Raw genomic sequence first — 15,196 nt, forward strand, 5'->3', positions numbered from 1 at the left:
CAAGGGCAGGTGCTGCCAGGGCATGTGTTTGCACCTTCTGCTGGGCCTCCCAACAGGCTTTCCTCATCCTCTCCTTATTTCACCTCTGCCTTCTGTCCTGGTTTTGGCTGTGATAAGAGTTAATTTTCTTCCTGGTAGCTGCTGTGTTTTGGAATTAGTATGAGAATAATATTGATAACACATATTACAGAATCATAGAATTGTTAGGGTTGGAAGGGACCTTAAAGTTCATATAGTTCCAACCCCCCTGCCATGGGCAGGGACACCCCACACTAGATCAGGCTGCTCAGAGCCCCATCCAGCCTGGCCTTAAAAACTTCCAGGGATGGGGCTTCCACCACCTCTCTGGGCAACCTGTTCCAGTGTCTCACCACCCTCATGGTGAAGAACTTCTTCCTAACGTCCAGTCTGAATCGACCCATCTCTAGTTTTAATCCATTCCCTCTAGTCCTACCATTACCTGACATCCTAAAAAGTCTCTCACCAGCTTTCTTGTAGGCCCCCTTAAGATACTGGTAGGCCACTATAAGGTCTCCTCGGAGCCTTCTTTTCTCCAGACTGAACAACCCCAACTCCCTCAGTCTGTCCTCATAGGAGAGGTGCTCCAGCCCTCTGATCAGCCTCGTGGCCCTTCTCTGGACACGTTCCAGCACGCCCATATCTTTCTTGTAGTAGGGGCTCCAGAATTGGACGCAGGTGGGGTCTCACCAGAGTGGAGTAGAGGGGGAGAATCACCTCCCTCGACCTGCTGGCCACGCTTCTCCTGATGCAGCCCAGGATACGATTGGCTTTCTGGGCTGCAAGTGCACACTGATGGCTCATGTTGAGCCTCTCATCCACCAGCACCCCCAAGTCCTTTTCTTCAGGGCTGCTCTCAAGCCAGTCACTGCCCAGCCTATATCGGTGCTTGGGATTGCCCCAACCCAGATGGAGGACCTTGCACTTGGTCTTGTTGAACTTCATGAGGCTGGCACGGGCCCACCTCTCCAGCCTGTCGAGGTCCCTCTGGATGGCATCCGTTCCCTCCAGCGTGTCAGCCGCCCCACACAGCTCGGTGTCATCAGCAAACTTGCTGAGGGTGCACTCTATGCCACTGTCCATGTCGCTGATGAAGGTGTTAAATAAGACCGGTCCCAGTACTGATCCTTGAGGGACTCCACTTGTCACTGGCCTCCACTTGGACAGGGACCCATTGACAGCCACTCTTTAGGTGCGGCCGTCAAGCCAGTTCTTTATCCACTGAATTGTCAGTCCATCAAACCCATATTTTATCAGCTTGGAGACCAGGATGTCATGTGGGACAGTGTCAAAGGCTTTGCTCAGGTCCAGGTAAATGACATCAGTTGCTCTCCCCTTGTCTATTGATGTTGTGACCTTCTCATAGAAGGCCACCAGGTTTGTCAGGCACGATTTGCCCTTGGTGAAGCCGTGTTGATTATACCCAATCACCTCTTTGTTGTTCTTCTGCCTCAGCAGTGCCTCCAGGAGGATCTGCTCCATAATCTTACCAGGCACAGAGGTGAGACTGACTGGCCTGTAGTTACCTGGTTCATCCTTCTTTCCCTTTTTGAAAATAGGGATTATGTTTCCCCATTTCCAGTCAGTGGGGACCTCACCAGACTGCCATGACTTTTGGAATATAAGGTTTAGCAACCTCATCCGCCAGTTTCCTCAGTACCTGCGGGTGTATTGGTTTAGTTGTTGCTAAGTAATGCCTATATTAAGTCAAGAACTTTTTGAGCTTCCCACAGAAGCGGAGAGGGAGCACAGACACAACAAGCTGGGCAAAGGGATATTCCATACCACAGACATTGTGCTCAGCGTATAAATGGGGGCTGGCTGGGGGGCAGGGATCCAGGATCACTGCTCAGGATGGGCTGGGCAATTGATCATTGGGTGGTGAGCAACTGTATTGCATCACGTTTTTTGTATATTCTTTTACCATTATTATTATCATTATTGCTTTCTCTTCCATTACTTTTCTATTAAATTCTTTATCTCAACCCCTCAACGAGGGTTTTTTTGTTTTTCCTTTTTCTCACTCTTCTCCCTGTCCTACTGGGGAGGGGTTTGGAGAGCGAGTGAACAGCTGCGTGCTCCTAGTCGCTGGCTGGGGTTAAACCACGACACCTTCCCTGATCTGGGCAGAGCCACCTTCTCTCTTCAAAACCCATTCCTGGTGCTTTTATGTGGGGGTTAAAGCAGAGAGCTGGCAAGCTATGCAACCAAAAGAGGCAACTGCCTATGGCAGCCTCGGGTCAGAGAAGGGAAATAGCGGGTGAGCTTATCACAGCCCCAAGAAATGAGTGAAGTCCTGGGGGTAGGCAGTGAGATACTGCGGGTTGTGGCACAGGCTCTTCACAACCTGTTCCAGAAGGGGCATGAACTGGCTGTTGCTGTGGCTTGATCCGTGTGTGCAGCTGGCTGGCTGGAAGTGGAAGTTCCTGGAGATTGTCCTCTGTCTTTCCTAGTAACCACTGCTTTGATGAGGAGTGGATGGACAGATTTTTTTCTTCTCCATAGCATCTATATGACTCCTGCTTTGATGCTGACAGGTGTTCACACTGATTGTGTTTCTAACTGGCTTCCTGCTACACCTTCAAACAAACAGCATTCCCAGTGTTCAGTCCTTCGGATAAGTTCTCACAATTTCAGTCACAGTTGGTGTAGATGAGAAATCTCCAGTCTTGGGGTCTGTCACCAGGGAATAACCACCACACTGCAGTTACTCAAACTCCTGCCTTTGGAAGCCTTCACGTAAACCCAGCAGGTTTCCAGCACCACCGCGGGGACCTACCACCCTCTTTCCCTCAAATGCTTTTTGACTGAACTCAAACATGCCATAACCAAGGTGAAATATGATGCCATGAGCATGGGAGAGTAGTTCTTTGGAGAATGAAGGCAGTCTCTGCCTGTAATTATCTGGCTGCAGAAATAAGTAGTAATCCTGCCATTGGGAAAGACCATCAATACTTGCTCTTTGATCTGCCATGCACTGCTACGTTCCTATGTTTTAGAGTGTTTTACCGTGGGATCATCTGGACCAACTGCAATTACACTGCAACAGGAGAAAAAGGGCCCCATTTCCCTGTGGAAAGCTTGGATCTACAGGATGAATTCTGCCTACAAATGCTAAACTGTAAATTGCAGAAGAGATTTGGAGCTGCCCCCTGGCTGGTTGCCGGCTCTCTCCCAAGCTCCAGCCTGGCTATTTCTGTAAACCCTTCTCTCTTTCCTGTAAGGACCATCACAGTGAACCATGAAATACCTCTGTCTGCTCGTCCTGACTCTTGCAGGACTTGCTCAGAATACAGAAGACAAGCAACACCATCTACAAACAAGCAGCTTTCTCAAGAAACATCTAGCAGGACTGCTGGTTTTATGGGGAAAGCAATGTTTATGGAACTTAGCTGTTACAACGGATTTTCTTTGTAGGAAATGAGTGCCCTGCTGTGACACCATTATTCTCAGTTACAGCAGTTCACTAATGTTGCTTAGAAAAAACCCACAATTTATGTAAGTTCAAGACACTGTATAAGAACTTCAGGAAATGGGCTTCATTGCGAGGTTTCTCAGGGCAGGGACCCAATGCTGACAGAGCTTCTGCTACCACACAGAGTCACTGGGATGCTTTCCAGACCAGAGGAGATACATGGGAGCAGAGTCCTCTGAGGACACAAGGGCTGACACAGCCAAGGGAACTAGCTGCTGTTGGATCAGCAGTCTGCATTTTCATCCTCCTGATAAGCCATAGAGCTTCTCTGGGAAAACTAAGAAAGCCCAGAATACTAAAAATTGAAACACCCTTTTCTCAGTCCATTGCAAGCTGTAGGTCAGGCTGTGGCTGAATTATTTCCTTTCCTTCCTTCTTTATATCAGACACTGATGCAGGCAGTTAGTCGGAGCTGGGTGACCTGAAGGCCAGAGAGAACAAACTGCTTGGATGAGCAAAATCTCTGCTCCTGTGTGCACAAGAAGAGTGTTTAAACTTTGCCAAATGGCAGTGAATGTTGCTGAATGTTCCCATCAGAGAAGAGGAAAATATGTGCAGCAGCGTCCGAGTGTCAGACTCATCCTGATTTCTTATTTAACACTCACTTCAGATAGAGTTTTTTATTAGAGCTGTCTCTGGGTTTATTGAGAGGCACCTGGACCAGGACACAAAGTCCTGCCTCTGGTAAAAACCAAAGTACAAATACCATTTCTGACTCCTTATAGGGGTCTTCGACAGCTGGCAGCATGCTCAGACGTATGTGCTGCTATTGTGAGCTGAACATAGACCTCTTTTTATAAGAAACAAGCATTGTTTTCCAGTCGTCTTGTTGATTTGGCCACAGTGATTATGAAATGGATGTTACAAAATAAAGGCCCTTGAAGGATATTCCCCACTGACAGCTGTGGTAGGTGACCTATGGTACAGAGGACAGATCACAAGGCAGAAGAATTTAACAAGAATTATTAAGCACTGGAAAAAAATCACTGTGCAGAGAGACAGATGTTTTCTTGCTTGATGTCTTCAACTCATGATCAGAAGCTGTTTTGGAAGAGGCGCTTTATTTGGATATGTGATCAGGCTCTACTCAAGGAAATTTAGGTGAGATTGTCTTTCTCGTGATATGCCAGATGCAAAGCTATATTTTTGAACTTAAAAACATAAGAAATAAAAATAATATAAACTTTGATTTACAGCAAACCTTGTGCAAACCACATGTCCTTGGAGGGCTGAGCTCTAAGTGCTATCTTTAGTTTCTTTCTAACAAGCAAACAAATAAAAAACCCCATCCAATTCTGTATGATTCACTTTCTCCTGACTTTAGCCATCACACTGTAGAGTTAGCTGATTTGGGACAGGAAATCCTTCCATGAAGGAGAAAGAATTTATATATGGCCATTAAACATTGAAAAGTAAACATTTTAAGTGCCTCAGGCGGTTATGATTACACAGCTTATCTATGCACAGTGAGTAGATGGAGCCTTGTTTCCAAAATTGGAGCAGAAACTCTTAGCGACTACTCTGTGGTGGATCTTGGCACCTGCTGTCCCATGCCACTGAGAACAGCATCTGAGAGCTGAAATAACCTTCCAGTAAGGTCCCTCTGGCTGTTGTGGCTCACTCGTAGGGGAGCTCAGTGCTGCTCTTTCTGAATCTGTTCCTAGTACCAGTGCATGTCATGCAGCGACCTCCTCTACACTGGGGCTAACAGGGATCTCAGGTGTGGCATGTCCTGGGGAGCACTGGGGTGGGTGAGACCTTGTAGAGCACTTGCAGTGTCTCATACCCTGGTGGGGGGGTCTCTGAGAGTGCGCGGTGGGGAGGTATCTTTGCTTTCGAATGAAGAAAAGAATTGGGGCTCTACTGGAGGACGGAGCATTACTCCAGCCAACGCGGGTGGGGTTGGGTGGCCAGGGAATGAGCTTTCTCCGTTGTGTGCCCTATAGCCCAGCTGGAGGAGCTGCCGATGTGTCACCAGGCCAGGTATGACTTTGTCACAGTAGGGCACATTGCAAAAGGTCATCAGATGAATTTACAAACAAAATGCCAGTGGTGTTAAAGAGCAGAGGACACATGTCACCAGCTGGACACTCACAAAGTGGCTGGGGGTTGGTCTCCTGCCCCATCAGCTGCAGATGGGGGTGGGCACCCCTGGCCAGGGCGCCAAGGCTTGTTAAGGCCTGTGCTGACATGGCGCACAGCTCCTTTCATCCTGCGACCCCGGAGAGTGCTGTGCTGGGCAAACTGGGGGCTGCTGCCTTTAAACAAAGCATCTGTTTATTCTTGAAACAATTAGTGAGGGCAGTTAGATTTTGAACTCGTTACTGAGCCCAAAACAATTACGATAAAAACGAGTTCCAGATGGGCTCAAAAGGAGTTGTTTTTGTCTCTACTAAATTAGAATGGATTCCATGTCTTCAAGTTCCTCTGGCATTTATGGACAGGAAACATGAATTACACACACAATAATTTACTACAAACAAAAGAGATGAACACTGCAACAGCCCATTTATCTTTGCTCATGTGCCTTCTTGAGGTTTATGTGCTGTTTAACTCATGGGGAGAGTTAATAGTTTTTTTTCTTTGTTTTCTAACTCTTTGCTATTTTGGTTTGCAGAAACTGAGACAGGAGTTTCTGTTGCATGGTTAAGCTTACCTGCAACCCCAGGGAAATGCTTGCATGTTCCTTAAAATCACCTCAGAAATGGGAAAAACAAAACCAGAGGTAACAGGAAGGTCCAGCAGTGGTCTGTCACTGTGTACACGCAAAACTTTTCCTTTCAGAAAATATATATATTATTAGATCAAAGGCCAAATGAATCCACAGTGGTGAGTGTGCAACACACACTAGTTCTTCTTTTCCAGGAATATTTTCTTGTGAGTGGGTCTGTGGATTGTAAACGTTTACAGTACAACAGGTTACTATCACTAAGCCTGCAGATGCAGAACGGGTAAATACGCTCTGTAAAAGAGATGTCGCTGGTACCATCATGTTTCACTTTTTCCTGTGAGTGACTTGAGCAAAGGTTACAGATGGGAGTTCTTCCAGTTCGTTCCTCGGGCATCTCCAAGAGCCCCCAGACAGAGACCTTCTTCAAAGTCCATCCAAAACAGACTGAAGTCTGGGCATCAGACTATTTTTATGGAAACTCTGAGTTTCTGCTGTCTTGGGTTTTGAAACTGATGCTGCACATATTGTCATGAATTCAACCGCTTCCAAAAGGAAGGGGAACCCAGAAGATGGCAGGCAGCAATGGTACGTCATCGCTGCTCAGACCTGTGCTTACATCTGCTCTGGGTCCCTGGGCAGGGGGAGGGCAATAGGACAAAGCAGGAGGAAATCAGCAAAGAAACTCCTGAGCAGTGTTTCTTCGGGCAGGCCCTCACACCTTCTTGCAGCTAAGACAAAGAGTTTGGGTTTGCTTTTTTTTTTTTTGGCTTTTAGTTAGATTCCATGATTTGATAGAAGACTGCAAGTCAGCATCACTACAAAGGTGTATAATGCGAACTCAGCTAGGCTGATGCAAAGTTGCAGAAGGACATAATTCCCAAAACCCATAAAATGTGACATGGATTGTAATAAAGACTAAAGCTACGCCTGGGCATACTGTAGTGCATGAAGTCAGCTTGGCTGAGCTCTGAACTCAGAGCTAACGAATGTACCCTTGAAGAACAGAAGGCTGGTAACAAGGGAGCATCCCTTTGCAGAAGGCGCAGAAACCAGCCGAAAACTGGACAGCTGCTGGATGAAGCATAAAGTCAACAAGGATTTGCAGTAACTGGGGAAAAGGTAAAGGCGGCAGTGGGAGATTGTGACCACCCACTCAATTAGAGACTGAACAGACCTTCCCCCCCCCCGCCAGTGGAGCATGCGCATACCAATTAAAAGGCAATGTGACTTTAAACGAAAGCAAGAGACCGTACTAGCCAACAGCAATTGTTAAGACAAGGTACTAACGAATAGTTATAATTAATGGTGTGTATTTCTGTGTTTTGAACCATACGAATATTTCGAGGAGTTTATAGGCCGGGGTGCTATTACCCATCTCTGCAGAAATGATTTAAATAAATAATACCTCTATTCTGCGTGTACACTGGTGTCTTGAACACTGGGTAAACGACCCCGCTTTGGCACAACACGCTCATCGTCCAGCTGGGCTCTGTTCTTCATCACAGGCGGTGGAAAACATAAACTCCCTTCCTCGCCGGTAGTTTTAAAGGAAACTCTCGGGGCTCACTGCGCTGTGATGCGGGAACCCAGGGCCAGGCCTGCTCCCCCCTCTGAAGCCCGGCTGGCGGTAACCAGGGCGGGCGGCTCCGGGGAGCACCGTCACCGCGGGCTGTCAGGGTTATGCAGGGCTCTGACAGAGCCCTTTCAGAGCGCGCCGTGACACATCTGGCGGGGCGGGGCACCGGGGCTGGGGCAGGCCGCCGGGGCTGGGGCAGGCCGCCCGCTCTCCCCTCAGCAGCGGCCGCCCGCTCTCCCCTCAGCGGCCGCCCGCTCTCCCCTCAGCAGCAGCCGCCGACGCCCGCGCGCCCGAACGCCGCCGGACCCGACCCGCCTATTGGCCACTCCCAGCGCCCCCAGCTGCCGCTCACCGGGGCTGCCCGCTGCCATTGGCTGGGGAGACTCGCCCCGCCCCAGTGGGCGGTGCCCCAGGGTGTCTCCCCCTCCCGGCCCGTCACCTGCTGCAGCGGGTCCAGTCCGGGTTGGCGGCGGGTGGAGGCCGAGGGCATGAGGCGCACGCCCATTGGCCGGCTCGCGCCGCCTGTCGCGTCGGGATTGGCCGGGCCCTGCCCGCGGGGGCGTGGTCGCGACGGCGCGCTGGGGGGGGGTTGTTAAAGGGCCCGCGGCGCGGCTGGGCGCTGTCGCCGTGCACCATGGCCTACCAGGGCTTCGCGCAGGAGTACCTGGGCATGCCGGCCGTGACGCGGGCATACACCACCGCCTGCGTCATCACCACTGCCGCCGTGGTGAGGCGCGAGGGGCCCCTGAGGGGGCGCCGTGGAGGGAAGGCTGGGTTACCTGAGGGGGAGGCTGGGGTCTCTGAGCGGGTGCTATGTCAGGGGCAGCTGGGGTCCCTGAAGGGGTGCTGTGGTGGGAAGGCCGGGGTCCATGGGGGGTGGCATGGTAGGGGAGGCTGGGGTCCCTGAGGGGTTGCCATGGTGGGAAGGCTGGGGTCCAGGGGGTTGCCATGGCAGGGGAGGCTGAGGTCCATGGTGGGAAGGCTGGGGTCCAGGGGGTTGCCGTGGCAGGGGAGGCTGAGGTCCATGGTGGGAAGGCTGGGGTCCAGGGGGTTGCCGTGGCAGGGGAGGCTGAGGTCCATGGTGGGAAGGCTGGGGTCCCTGAGGGAGAGCCGTGGCGGGGAGGCTGGGGTGCTGGCTGAGGGCAGTGGGTGGCCGGCAGCGGGTGGCAGCTGCTCTGCCTGCCTCTCACAGCAGCTGGAGTTCATCACCCCCTTCCAGCTGTACTTCAACCCCGACCTCATCTTCAGGAAGTTCCAGGTGAGGCCCTGCCTGGGCTTTGGGGCCCAACTTGCCCCTTCCCAGCGAGGGGTGGGTGTGACAGGCTGGGCCCAGGGTATCCCATCTTGGGGGTGTCAGAGGGTGCTGTAGGATCCCAAGAGGCTTCTTTCCCACTACTCCAACCCTCTCTGGTTGGTGGGAGTTGGGTCACCACCATGGTCTCCCCTCTTGTCACAGATGCCCGGGTGGAGATCACATCTTCCATCCTTTCCCTGCCATATACCATCTTGGCATTTCCTTTTTTCTGGTACTCAAAACCTGTCTCTTCCCCCTCTGCGACACTGAGTTGGATGTTTGGCCACCTAGTCTGGGTCTGGAAGGCTTTATTGTAGAGAGGCAGAAACTGTGGCTGTTTGTCCCCTCCAGAAAAGCAGGGGAATCTTCCCCCCACCTGGAGGAGCAAGGTTCTCTGATGTGGGCAATAGAGGAAGGTCCCACGTGCAGCTGCCTGGTGTCCTGGGTAGTTCAAAGCAGATGGGTGCATGAGTGGGTGTCCCCAGTGGATAGGGTGATGGGCTGCTGTACGTGTGATGGAGAGAAACCTGTCTGTCCGCCTCCTTTTCTCTCTCCTCTCTCTTCTCTTTCAGATATGGAGGCTGATCACCAACTTCCTCTTTTTTGGGCCCCTGGGATTCAGTTTCTTTTTCAACATGATATTTCTGTATCCTTTGGTTTCAGTGAAGCTCTCCCCTCCCCTTTTGGCTTAGATGCGATTCCCCTCTGTCCATCTTCCTCCTCAGGCTGACCTGTCTTGGCAGCAGTCTAGGGCTGGGGCTTCTTCCCTTGGCTCTTCTGGTCTGAATAGAAGCTGTTCCCCAGGCAGCTGCGGCCACCTCCTGCACCTCCATCTCTGCTTGCTGCAAGGCAGCCCCTGCCAAAAGGCTGAAGAAGCTGGCAGGGCTGCTGTGGCTCACGCTGCAGAGCAATGCCCCTTCCTGGGGTGAGCTCTGGCTGGAGCACAGCAGATGCCCCTCTCTTTCCCTGGGGTCAGTGGTATTAGGTGGAGTTTGCACTGTTCTGCTCTGGGGCTTGGACACCTGGCTGACAGCTTCCTGGGATGAAATAGCTTGCAGCTGGCTTATTCCTTGTAAAATTGTGCTGTGGGGACAAAGGGTGGACAGCTGTTAATTTCCTATACTGCAACCCCTCCCTTCTGCTCTCAGGTACAGATACTGCCGCATGCTAGAAGAAGGCTCCTTCCGCGGAAGGACGGCTGACTTTGTCTTCATGTTCCTCTTCGGAGGGTTTCTCATGACAGTATCCTTTTGAGTTGGCTGAGGCTCTTTTGTTGTCTTCTGAGGTGCTGTGGATAGTTCGGGGCTTGTCTGCTAGCTCTCCATATCCCAGTGGTATTGTGTGGTCTGTAGCAGGCACCTGCCTGCTGAGCAGCTGGATGGTTGTCTTGTGAGCCTCCCTGGTGCCATGGGGCAGAGAGCCTTGTTGTGCCCCAGGCAGGCATGAGGCCTGGGAGGGCTCTGCTGAGCATGTGGGGTTCTTTGGTGATGGAGGGACAACTTCTGGCTGTATGGCACAGCTTATGCTCCCTGTCTTGCCCATCCCTGTCTGCTGGCCTGTGCCTTACCCTGGATGCTTAGAGGAGAAGCAAAATACAGGAAAAGCTGCCTGTACTTGTGCTGGTGTCTGTGGAAGTGCTGATACACCTGGCAAGGGGGTGGACTGCCTGCTCCTAGAAGAGGAGGTGTAGTGTGTGCTTGGGAAGCTCAGCCTGAAAGGAAGCCCCTTGTTCTGCTCTGAGAAACCGTCCAGCTGTGGCGGGGCAGTGGTATCTGAGCTCTGGTGGGTAGAGCACACTGCAGCACGGCTACGACTCAGAAACCTTAGCTGCAGCTGAAGGGAAAAAGGTGGAGCCATAAGCATAAGGAGAGGAGTGCCCACATACCATCTGCTGCCAGCACACCAGGCAGTGGGAGCCCGGTACTTTGTCCTTGCAACCTGTCAGTGGCTGGAGATACTGTCACACTTCTTAAGGAGTTCTCTTATGGCAGAACAAAATAGTCTGGATGGGGAGATGCCTCCCTTGTCTTATGCAGATGGCTCAGAGCACTGCGTTCCCCATGGTGCTCTGCATGGAGCTGTGTGAACTCTCGTGGCTCTTGGCCATCCTTGTGTGTTTGGCTAGTGAGTGTCCAGGTGCCTGCAGCAGCCACATGCTTGGCCATAGGTAGATTTGGAGTTCAACTGTAACAAGGGCAGGGGAATTTTTTGCCTCCAGCTGCCTCCTTATGCCCTGGAGAAGAGGGCTGTGAATGGCAAGAGATAACTCAGTGCTGAAATTCTTCTGTAGAAGTCAAATACTGGATGGGACGTGTGGCACACATTAAAAACTAGCTCACAAGTGCTGTAACAATGTGAAGGCCTTCTCCAAAGGTCACTTTTGATGGTCACTTTGTAGAGGTGACTATATGGGCTCTGTGGTCTTTGAGTGTAAAAAGTCGCTTAAGGAGCAAGCAATCTGTATGTGCTACTCCAGACTGTCTTGTTCTGGGGTGGCAGGGAGGGAAATGCGGTGTGTGGGTGGGGATCGGTACATCTCAGCCAGCCCAGGAACGGTTTGGTGGCATGGGCAATGTCTTGCACTGTGTAGTTCTGGGTTTCCTAGCTACAGAGCGCCCTGTGATGCCTGGAGGTGGTGCACAGGGTGGGTAGGTTCTTCCTTGACTCGGTAGTTCCTAGCTATTTGGACTCTTTGCCAGCCTGTTTTTCCTGGGCCAGGCTTTCACCATCATGCTGGTGTATGTGTGGAGCCGCAGGAACCCTTATATCCGCATGAACTTCTTTGGGCTTCTTAACTTCCAGGCCCCCTTCTTGCCCTGGGTCCTGATGGGATTCTCTCTGCTCCTGGGCAACTCCATCATCATCGACTTACTGGGTAAGTGAAAGCTGGTGGATGCTGGGAACAAGGGCACCTTACAGCCACAGTGCACTCTCTTATAGACGCTAGTGGAGCACTATCACGTTCTCTTGGTTTCATTTTATTTAAGAAGGTGGGTTTCCTAAAGTGAGCTGACTGAGGTTGCTGGGTGGCCGGCCTGGTGTCTGAGCTCTTGCACGTGACCTGCATTTTGCTGTGTCTTCCCCAGGGGCAGAAGTTGGGTATGGTGAGCTCTGCCTGACACTTGTCTGTCTGGTCTCCTGGGTGTTCCCTGCCTGCTTCTGCACTAATCACAGCAAACAGCCTGGTGTTCTGGTGGGAGCTGGGGTGTGGGGACACAGCCGAGGGATTCTTAGAGCTTCATCCTGCTTAAGCTCCCAGCAGCTCTGGTTCAGCTGGCAAAGGAGTCACAGCTGGGCCTGACCTTGGTGACATCTCTCCCCAGGGATTGGAGTGGGTCACATCTATTATTTCTTGGAAGATGTTTTCCCCAACCAGCCTGGAGGAAAGAAGCTGCTGTTAACCCCTGGCTTCCTGTAAGTAAAGCTGATTCTTTCTTTGCTGCTCCCCAGCCTGGGTCACTCATAGCAAACCGTGGGCTGTGACAGTGTGGGGTGACCACAGGATACAATCACGTGCTGATAGTGCCTCAGCTCAAGTTTATGCCTCTGCTGCAGAAGGCACTGGCACTTTGCACGTTATATACACACCCAGGGTCCATAAAGCAACTGCTGGTACCTTCAGCTTTGCTAGTTGAACTGGAGCATTCTTGCTGCTTGTGGAAATGGTAGATGCCGGTAGGATTTTTCTGATGTATTTCTGTAGTTTAATAAAGCAGAACACGTTCTGCTTCGTGCTGAGGATCAAAGCTGACCCAAAGATGAAGGAAGCAGGTACTGTCATTGTTACACGTTGAGCTGAGCAAACAGTGCTGGTGCGATAGGCGGGTGGCTGTGGCTTACAGCCAAGCCCTGCGACGAGCTGCGGTATTCCGAGGAGGGCTGGGGGTTTTACGTGTCCTCAGCTCACTGTCCTAACCTGCCTGCTTGGTGGGATGGGCATGTCCCTTGCCAGGAAGATGGTATTTGACACACCTGAAGAGGATCCCAACTATAACCCTCTCCCTGAGGATCGTCCAGACAACCAACCTAGAGACCAAGACCAGAACCAGCAGCAGCATCCACAGTAACAGAGGACTTCTCCACGTGGCCAGATTCCTCTTTTCCGGCTGGACTTATGCTGTGGCCCAGAGGTTCTACTGGAATAACACCAGTTGCCATTCTGATGTGTAATGTTTCACTGTTTGTATGGGTAACTCATCTTCCCCTTGTACCCAGCGGTTCTGCAGAGCTTTGCACGTAAGAACTGATGAATGCTTACAGAGGTGTTCTAGGGACAGAGGCTGGAAGCTGTGATGGCTCCTCAGTTACCCAGTGGGGAATAAGTATCAAATGGGGTGTTAAACCAGTTACTCCTTCTCTTGCTGTTAATGACTTGCTGTGTGTCAGATCACTCTTGCCCTCTGTACAAAGACCAATGCTCACAGCTCTCACCGTTGTGAGACCTCTTTGTGGGCTTTCAATGAAGTAGTACTCCCTACTCTACCACGGTAGAATCCATCTTGCTTTCCTCTAAGTCCTCCACCCTTTTTTTTTTTTGGTTGTTGTTTCCAAAGAGTCTTTACATTAAAATCTTTATTTTTCAGTTGTGTCCATTTCTGCCAGGGGCAGAGGCAGCAGTTCACCAGTACTCATTAGGACTTTGCTTAAAACTGCCAGGCTGCTTGCTCAGGCTTTTCTTTTTTTGGTGGGCAAAGTTCAGGCTAGCTGGAAGATGTCCTTCCTCTCTTCTGTCAGCAGGAGCGCAGAGCATAAGAAGGGGTGGGGGGGTGTCTAGCTGGAGAATGGGAGGCCTGGGAACAGACAGGGGACAGAGCTGGACACTTGAGCCAGGCAGGAACTGGAAGTAGCACTTGACACTAGTAATAAAGGCTGTCTGCACATGCAGTGTAATTCTACTCTTGTTGAATTTTTTAATTCTGAAACTTAAACACCTGAATTTCAGAGCAAAACTGAACAAGCTGGTCCCTACCACGAACAGCAGTACTCCATGGCTGGGATCATTCTTGCTGCTGCAGTACAGGTGTGCTTGTACCAGACCTCAAACAAAGCCTTTGGAGTAAATCTGCAAACATCGTATCGTAGGATAGCTCATTTGGTGATGTTGCTGTCTGCTCTGCTAGACGAGCTTGTGAACCACCACTAAGAGACAGGGGAGTAACCAGCATCCGCTTAAGAAACCTGATACAGAAGCCTCGTGGTGAAGCAAGACTGAACCACAGCCCCCCACCCCCATCTCCTCCTCAGTGGGCTTCCCATGAAAACACCTTTTTTATGAAAAATCAGACTTAATTTGAACAAAGCTGTTTTGCTGCATTGACTTTTCCCTGTACAGATGGTGACTTTGTTCTAGAAGACAGCTGTACTAAGGGCTAAGCATCAGACTCAGCAGGTACTTGCCCTGTGCTTTGCTTGTGACCTAATGACATGGAGCTGGTGTTTCAATCCCTGGAAAGACTTTGTTTTTAAAGTCTGCAGATGATCTGTTTTAAATTGCTTCTTGACTTGGAAATGCAAAAGCTGGACTACACTTTTATCTAGGAGAGCAAGGACGCTACTCCCAGCTGTTCCCTAGGAGCCCCAATACATGGAGAAACTGGATGAAGTTCTCATCTTTCTGGGACTTAGCCCCCTGGCCTGTCCCGCTTCCTGCTTGGAGGGACAATTCCTGCAGCCTCTCTGGGGCTTGAGAAGCAGAGGGAGGTACTTGTAAACCCGCTACGGAAGCTGCAGTCCTTGTGTTGTCCCTGCCTTTTGTGAACTTTAGGGTTGGGTAACCACAAGTTCACAGCAATTCAAAAATTGTACCACAGATGCTAGTTTAAGGCTACAGCAGCTTCATGCTTCTTTTGGTCAAATTCCCAGAAGATGCTGCTTGCAGAAGTATGTGACCATAACAAAAAGGCTGAAGTGTTCTCAGGAAGAGCTGGAGTTTTTATGTCCATGGGGAAAAATGTGTGTTCTACATGGGAGGCCAAGATGCAACAGGAGTCTCAGGTTTTGTCTTACTTGCTGAAATAACCTTTCAGCCTCTCTAATAAGGAATACCCGTCTGGCACAGCAGCCTAGGCTAAGGCTGCAGTAATAGTATGGCTAAATTGCAGGTTTTGGTTTCTGCAGACTAACATCTGGAAAAAGTTCCCTCCCACCCAGGAATCTCAACTG

General features: G+C 50.8%; 2 protein-coding genes across 6 annotated transcripts in view; one reads left to right on the top strand and one right to left on the bottom strand.

Annotated features, from left to right (window-relative positions):
• Positions 1 to 8,045, bottom strand: part of SLC2A11 (solute carrier family 2 member 11) — a 28,280-nt gene extending 20,235 nt beyond the window's left edge. For all 3 annotated transcript variants that reach the window (XR_010073194.1, XM_063351429.1, XM_063351427.1), the window contains exon 1: positions 7,570 to 8,045. The gene's annotated coding sequence lies outside the window, so the exon portion shown is untranslated. The remainder of the gene's footprint in view (positions 1 to 7,569) is intronic.
• Positions 8,046 to 8,217: 172 nt separating this feature from the next.
• On the top strand, positions 8,218 to 13,924 carry LOC134522746 (derlin-2-like). Of its 3 annotated transcripts, none has more exons than XM_063350753.1 (7): positions 8,218 to 8,467; positions 8,960 to 8,998; positions 9,607 to 9,680; positions 10,183 to 10,276; positions 11,714 to 11,909; positions 12,358 to 12,448; positions 12,987 to 13,924. In XM_063350753.1, the coding sequence occupies exons 1-7, from the start codon at positions 8,375 to 8,377 to the stop codon at positions 13,099 to 13,101; spliced, it is 702 nt and encodes a 233-aa protein (XP_063206823.1). In that variant the 5' UTR covers positions 8,218 to 8,374; the 3' UTR covers positions 13,102 to 13,924. The 3 variants fall into 3 exon arrangements, with proteins under 3 accessions (XP_063206823.1, XP_063206824.1, XP_063206822.1); XM_063350752.1 differs by having other exon boundaries at positions 8,221 to 8,467; positions 8,933 to 8,998; XM_063350754.1 differs by lacking the exon at positions 8,960 to 8,998 and having other exon boundaries at positions 8,220 to 8,467.
• The last annotated feature ends 1,272 nt before the right edge of the window (positions 13,925 to 15,196 follow it).

Source organism: Chroicocephalus ridibundus, chromosome 13 (assembly GCF_963924245.1).
Source record: "Chroicocephalus ridibundus chromosome 13, bChrRid1.1, whole genome shotgun sequence".
Taxonomy (NCBI): Eukaryota; Metazoa; Chordata; class Aves; order Charadriiformes; family Laridae; genus Chroicocephalus; species Chroicocephalus ridibundus.

Excerpts from the sequence above, each read along its gene's own strand:
- LOC134522746 (XM_063350752.1), top strand. The coding sequence starts at position 8,375 with ATGGCCTACCAGGGCTTCGCGCAGGAGTACCTGGGCATGCCGGCCGTG. Across the intron at positions 10,277-11,713 it reads TCGGAGGGTTTCTCATGACA|CTATTTGGACTCTTTGCCAG; the intron begins GTATCCTTTTGA and ends GGTAGTTCCTAG. Across the intron at positions 12,449-12,986 it reads CTGTTAACCCCTGGCTTCCT|GAAGATGGTATTTGACACAC; the intron begins GTAAGTAAAGCT and ends GTCCCTTGCCAG.